The sequence below is a fragment of the Palaemon carinicauda genome, chromosome 25 (genome assembly GCF_036898095.1).
Source record: "Palaemon carinicauda isolate YSFRI2023 chromosome 25, ASM3689809v2, whole genome shotgun sequence".
Classification (NCBI taxonomy): Eukaryota; Metazoa; Arthropoda; class Malacostraca; order Decapoda; family Palaemonidae; genus Palaemon; species Palaemon carinicauda.
This window is the reverse complement of record NC_090749.1, coordinates 101,293,784-101,301,283: the sequence shown is the minus strand read 5'-3', so window position 1 is coordinate 101,301,283 and position 7,500 is coordinate 101,293,784. Positions and strand designations below refer to the sequence as shown.

Here is a 7,500-nt window from a genome sequence, read left to right as displayed (position 1 = left end):
CCATATTCTGAGGTTCGCACTCCACAACACACCGATCTAGAGTGAAGTCTATCAGTGGCTTATACCGTGTGGAGGAAGATTCTCTCTCTCTCTCTCTCTCTCTCTCTCTCTCTCTCTCTCTCTCTCTCTCTCTCTCTCTCTCCGGTTGCGAGTTTAATATCACGCTAGGTTTTTTTAACGGTTGGATTGTGACGCCAATAGATGGTGACAGAAGGTTCGTTTCACAATTCCTATAGATTTCTCGTGTCACTCCTCTTAAGTGTATTAATCTTGGCACGAAATATTATCTTTCATTATTTCATATATAGTAATGAAAACAACACATTTTAATAGGCATAATAATAATATTATTAATTATTTATTGCTAAGCTAAAACCCTAGATGGAAAAGCAGGATGCTATAAGCCCAGGGGGCTCCAATAGGGAAAAATAGCCCAATGAGCAAAGGAACACATTCCTATAAGCATAATAATAATATTATTAATTATTTATTGCTAAGCTAAAACCCTAGATGGAAAAGCAGGATGCTATAAGCCCAGGGGGCTCCAATAGGGAAAAATAGCCCAATGAGCAAAGGAACACATTCCTATAAGCATAATAATAATATTATTAATTATTTAATGCTAAGCTAAAACCCTAGATGGAAAAGCAGGATGCTATAAGCCCAGGGGGCTCCAATAGGGAAAAATAGCCCAATGAGGAAAGGAACACATTCCTATAAGCATAATAATAATATTATTAATTATTCATTGCTAAGCTAAAACCCTAGATGGAAAAGCAGGATGCTATAAGCCCAGGGGGCTCCAATAGGGAAAAATAGCCCAATGAGGAAAGGAACACATTCCTATAAGCATAATAATAATATTATTAATTATTTATTGCTAAGCTAAAACCCTAGATGGAAAAGCAGGATGCTATAAGCCCAGGGGGCTCCAATAGGGAAAAATAGCCCAATGAGCAAAGGAACACATTCCTATAAGCATAATAATAATATTATTAATTATTTAATGCTAAGCTAAAACCCTAGATGGAAAAGCAGGATGCTATAAGCCCAGGGGGCTCCAATAGGGAAAAATAGCCCAATGAGGAAAGGAACACATTCCTATAAGCATAATAATAATATTATTAATTATTCATTGCTAAGCTAAAACCCTAGATGGAAAAGCAGGATGCTATAAGCCCAGGGGGCTCCAATAGGGAAAAATAGCCCAATGAGGAAAGGAACACATTCCTATAAGCATAATAATAATATTATTAATTATTTAATGCTAAGCTAAAACCCTAGATGGAAAAGCAGGATGCTATAAGCCCAGGGGGCTCCAATAGGGAAAAATAGCCCAATGAGGAAAGGAACACATTCCTATAAGCATAATAATAATATTATTAATTATTTAATGCTAAGCTAAAACCCTAGATGGAAAAGCAGGATGCTATAAGCCCAGGGGGCTCCAATAGGGAAAAATAGCCCAATGAGGAAAGGAACACATTCCTATAAGCATAATAATAATATTATTAATTATTTAATGCTAAGCTAAAACCCTAGATGGAAAAGCAGGATGCTATAAGCCCAGGGGGCTCCAATAGGGAAAAATAGCCCAATGAGGAAAGGAACACATTCCTATAAGCATAATAATAATATTATTAATTATTCATTGCTAAGCTAAAACCCTAGATGGAAAAGCAGGATGCTATAAGCCCAGGGGGCTCCAATAGGGAAAAATAGCCCAATGAGGAAAGGAACACATTCCTATAAGCATAATAATAATATTATTAATTATTTAATGCTAAGCTAAAACCCTAGATGGAAAAGCAGGATGCTATAAGCCCAGGGGGCTCCAATAGGGAAAAATAGCCCAATGAGGAAAGGAACACATTCCTATAAGCATAATAATAATATTATTAATTATTCATTGCTAAGCTAAAACCCTAGATGGAAAAGCAGGATGCTATAAGCCCAGGGGGCTCCAATAGGGAAAAATAGCCCAATGAGGAAAGGAACACATTCCTATAAGCATAATAATAATATTATTAATTATTCATTGCTAAGCTAAAACCCTAGATGGAAAAGCAGGATGCTATAAGCCCAGGGGGCTCCAATAGGGAAAAATAGCCCAATGAGGAAAGGAACACATTCCTATAAGCATAATAATAATATTATTAATTATTTAATGCTAAGCTAAAACCCTAGATGGAAAAGCAGGATGCTATAAGCCCAGGGGGCTCCAATAGGGAAAAATAGCCCAATGAGGAAAGGAACACATTCCTATAAGCATAATAATAATATTATTAATTATTCATTGCTAAGCTAAAACCCTAGATGGAAAAGCAGGATGCTATAAGCCCAGGGGGCTCCAATAGGGAAAAATAGCCCAATGAGGAAAGGAACACATTCCTATAAGCATAATAATAATATTATTAATTATTCATTGCTAAGCTAAAACCCTAGATGGAAAAGCAGGATGCTATAAGCCCAGGGGGCTCCAATAGGGAAAAATAGCCCAATGAGGAAAGGAACACATTCCTATAAGCATAATAATAATATTAATAATTATTTATTGCTAAGCTAAAACCCTAGATGGAAAAGCAGGATGCTATAAGCCCAGGGGGCTCCAATAGGGAAAAAATAGCCCAGTGAGGAAAGGAACACATTCTAATAAGTATAATAACAATATTAATTACTATTAATTGCTAAGCTACAACCCTAAATGGAAAAGCAGGATGCTATAAGCCCAGGGGGCTCCAATAGGGAAAAATAGCCCAATGAGGAAAGGAACACATTCCTATAAGCATAATAATAATATTATTAATTATTCATTGCTAAGCTAAAACCATAGATGGAAAAGCAGGATGCTATAAGCCCAGGGGGCTCCAATAGGGAAAAATAGCCCAATGAGGAAAGGAACACATTCCTATAAGCATAATAATAATATTAATAATTATTTATTGCTAAGCTAAAACCCTAGATGGAAAAGCAGGATGCTATAAGCCCAGGGGGCTCCAATAGGGAAAAATAGCCCAATGAGGAAAGGAACACATTCCTATAAGCATAATAATAATATTAATAATTATTTATTGCTAAGCTAAAACCCTAGATGGAAAAGCAGGATGCTATAAGCCCAGGGGGCTCCAATAGGGAAAAAATAGCCCAGTGAGGAAAGGAACACATTCTAATAAGTATAATAACAATATTAATTACTATTAATTGCTAAGCTACAACCCTAAATGGAAAAGCAGGATGCTATAAGCCCAGGGGGCTCCAATAGGGAAAAATAGCCCAATGAGGAAAGGAACACATTCCTATAAGCATAATAATAATATTATTAATTATTCATTGCTAAGCTAAAACCCTAGATGGAAAAGCAGGATGCTATAAGCCCAGGGGGCTCCAATAGGGAAAAATAGCCCAATGAGGAAAGGAACACATTCCTATAAGCATAATAATAATATTAATAATTATTTATTGCTAAGCTAAAACCCTAGATGGAAAAGCAGGATGCTATAAGCCCAGGGGGCTCCAATAGGGAAAAAATAGCCCAATGAGGAAAGGAACACATTCCTATAAGCATAATAACAATATTATTAATTATTATTCATTGCTAAGCTACAACCCTAGATGGAAAAGCAGGATGCTATAAGCCCAGGGGGCTCCAATAGGGAAAAATAGCCCAATGAGGAAAGGAACACATTCCTATAAGCATAATAACAATATTATTAATTATTATTCATTGCTAAGCTACAACCCTAGATGGAAAAGCAGGATGCTATAAGCCCAGGGGGCTCCAATAGGGAAAAAATAGCCCAGTGAGGAAAGGAACACATTCTAATAAGTATAATAACAATATTAATTACTATTAATTGCTAAGCTACAACCCTAAATGGAAAAGCAGGATGCTATAAGCCCAGGGGGGCTCCAATAGGGAAAAAATAGCCCAGTGAGGAAAGGAACACATTCTAATAAGTATAATAACAATATTAATTACTATTAATTGCTAAGCTACAACCCTAAATGGAAAAGCAGGATGCTATAAGCACAGGGGGGCTCCAATAGGGAAAAAATAGCCCAGTGAGGAAAGGAACACATTCTAATAAGTATAATAACAATATTAATTACTATTAATTGCTAAGCTACAACCCTAAATGGAAAAGCAGGATGCTATAAGGCTAGGGGGCTCCAATAGGGAAAAATAGCCCAGTGAGGAAAGGAACACATTGTAATAAGCATAATAACATATTATTAATTATTATTCATTGCTAAGCTACAATCCTAGATGGAAAAGCAGGATGCTGTAGGCCCAGGGGGCTCCAATAGGAAAAAATAGCCCAGTGAGGAAAGGAAACAAGGAAAAATATTATCATTTTAAGAACAGTAACATCATTGAAATAAATATCTCCTATATATACTGAAAGAATTAACAAAAACAAGAGGAAGAAAAATGAGATAGAATAGTGTGCCCGAGTGTACTCTCAAGCAAGAGAACTCTAACCTAAGACAGTGGAAGACCATGGTACAGAGGCTATGGCACTACCCAAGACTAGAGAACAGTGGTTTGATTTTGGAGTGTCCTCCTAGAAGAGCTGCTGACCATAGCTAGAATAGGCCAGACTATTCGGTGTTTGTGTAGGCAAAGGGAAAATGAACCGTAACCAGAGGTAAGGCTAGGACAGCGAAAAGAATTAGTTAGTCCTATAAGAAATAGATTAAATAAATCTATTATTATCCTTCGTGAATATATTCCAAAATGATGATAACAGATGATATTTATATTATAGTAAAGCATCATAGTAAATATATTTCTTAATAAAATTATAGTAAACAATATATTTCTTAATAAAATCATAAACAATATATTTCTTAATAAAATCATAAACAATATATTTCGTAATAAAATCATAGTAAACGATATATTTCTTAATAAAATCATAGTCAACAATATATTTCTTAATAAAATCATAGGAAACAATATATTTCATAATAAAATCATAGGAAACAATATATTTCTTAATAAAATCATAGTAAACGATATATTTCTTAATAAAATCATAGTAAATAATATATTTAATAAAATCATAGCAAACAATATATTTCTTAATAAAATCATAGTAAATAATATATTTAATAAAATCATAGCAAACAATATATTTCTTAATAAAATCATAGTGAACAATATATTTATTAATGAAATCATGGTAAACAATATATTTCTTAATAAAATCATAGCAAACAATATATGTTGTTATCATTATTATTATTATTATTATTATTATTATCATTATTATTATTGCTTTTATTATTATTATTATTATTATTGATGTTGTTGTTGGTGTGGTTGTTATTATTATTATTATTATTATTATTATTATGATTATTATTATTGTTATAATAATAATTATTATTATTATTAATATAATAATAATAATAATAATTATTATTATTATTATGATTATTATTAATATTATTATCATCATCATCATCATCATTATTATTATTATTATTATTATTATTATTGATGTTGTTGTTGGTGTGGTTGTTATTATTATTATTATTATTATTATTATTATTATGATTATTATTATTGTTATAATAATAATGATTATTATTATTATTATTAATATAATAATAATAATAATAATTATTATTATTATTATTATTATTATGATTATTATTATTATTAATATTATTATCATCATCATCATCATCATCATCATCATCATCTTGCCGTACACTCCGTAGAATCAAAACAGACAAACGCTTAGTTCCCCATGAATATTCGAAGCTCACATGATAAAAATTTTCATTCAATAAAACGACCGTTCAAAGCCATAGCATTTGATACTGCATGATCAGCACTTTTTGAAGGCCATGTCGAATGTTTTGGACGTCGCTTTCATCCAGATATATTGTACAATCAAGCAATGTAATTGCTGTGTTGGTCAGTGATCAGAACATGAACATCAGCATCATCATCATCTTGTGTCTTGTGATTCTGCAATCTGATCTCTGAGCTGTTCAGAACTATTATGTCAGTATTTTTAAGAAACTTGCTAAATCATTGGACCTTTCTTTGATGTAAATAGTTATCTACAACTGTTGTAACTGTTGTAATAACTGTTTAATAAACATCATTTGAGAGCATAAAACTTCTCTGTACAGTTCAGAACTATTAGGTCAGTTTTTTCAGAAATTTGCTAAGTCAGTGGACCTTTCTTTGACGTATGCTACATTTGTTGTAGGTAACTGTTTAACTGTTGTAACTGTTGTAACAACTGTTTAATAAACAGCATTTGACGGCATAAAACTTCTCTGTACAGTTCAAAACCATTAGGTCATTATTCACAATGCATGACCACTTGTTCAGGAAACCCGAATTCTATGAAAATGAGGAAAGTATAGAGGTTTAAAGACCACTCGTGAATGGCAGATGCAAGGGACAGTGACATTGCCCTATCGAGTAGGACAGTGCCATAGAGACTGACCATATATTCATATAATCAGCTCCTAAGCCCCTTCTCCACCTAAGCTAGACGAGGGAAGGCCAGGCAATGGCTGCTGATGACTCAGCAGATAGACCTATAGGCTCCTCCAAATCCCCAATCTGTAGTTCACAAGGATGGTGAGGTTGCAGCGTCCAAATGAACTAACGAGTTTGAGTGGAACTAGAACCCCAGTCTGGAAAGGGAAGAATTTGAGATGGAAAGCGTTGCTGGCTAGTACAGTGGTAGCGTGTTCGCCTAGCATTCGCGTATCAGCAGATCGATCCCAGCCCGGGACCGTGTGTTTAACCTGTTTGCTGGGGAGGCCACTGCTGTGGTTGGGCACCACAACTGACGTTCTGGCGAGCATCTATCCTGATAAAACTGGAGCTGAAACCAGTCATCTTTTAACCTTCAATTTGGTACTAGGGTTGTGGTGGCCGACGTGGTAACGTCCCTGACTGGTGATCGCCAGACAGTTAGTTCCTTTGGTTGCTGCAACCTCACCATCCTTGCTTTTGGGGAGCCTACAGGTCTTTCTACTGAGTCATCAACAGCCATTACCTTGATCGCCTTGGTCCTAGCTTGGGTGGAGAGGGTGCCATGGTTGCTGATCATATGTATATATGGTCAGTCTCTAGGGCATTGTCCTGATTGCTAGGGCAATGTCACTGTCCCTTGCCTCTGCCATTCATGAGTGGCCTTTAAACCTTTAAACTATCAATTCTTTCCTCATTATTATTATTATTATTATTATTATTATTATTATTATTATTATTATTATTATTATTTAGTTTTATTAATATTATTATTATTATTTATTATTATTATTATTATTATTAGTGCTGTTATTATTATTTTCATTATTATTATTATTATTATTAGTGCTGTTATTATTTTTATTATTTTTATTATTATTATTTTTATTATTATTATTATTATTATTATTATTATTAGTGCTGTTATTATTATTTTTATTATTTTTATTATTATTATTTTTATTATTATTATTATTATTATTATTATTATT

General features: G+C 33.4%; 1 protein-coding gene across 1 annotated transcript in view; it reads right to left on the bottom strand.

The window, feature by feature from the left end:
* Nucleotides 1-4, bottom strand: part of LOC137619300 (protein ABHD1-like) — an 11,435-nt gene extending 11,431 nt beyond the window's left edge. Inside the window, exon 1 of the mRNA XM_068349460.1 lies at nucleotides 1-4. This exon is cut by the window's left edge and continues 149 nt beyond it. Within this exon, the coding sequence (XP_068205561.1) occupies nucleotides 1-4 (4 nt within the window).
* Between the last annotated feature and the right edge of the window lie 7,496 nt (nucleotides 5-7,500).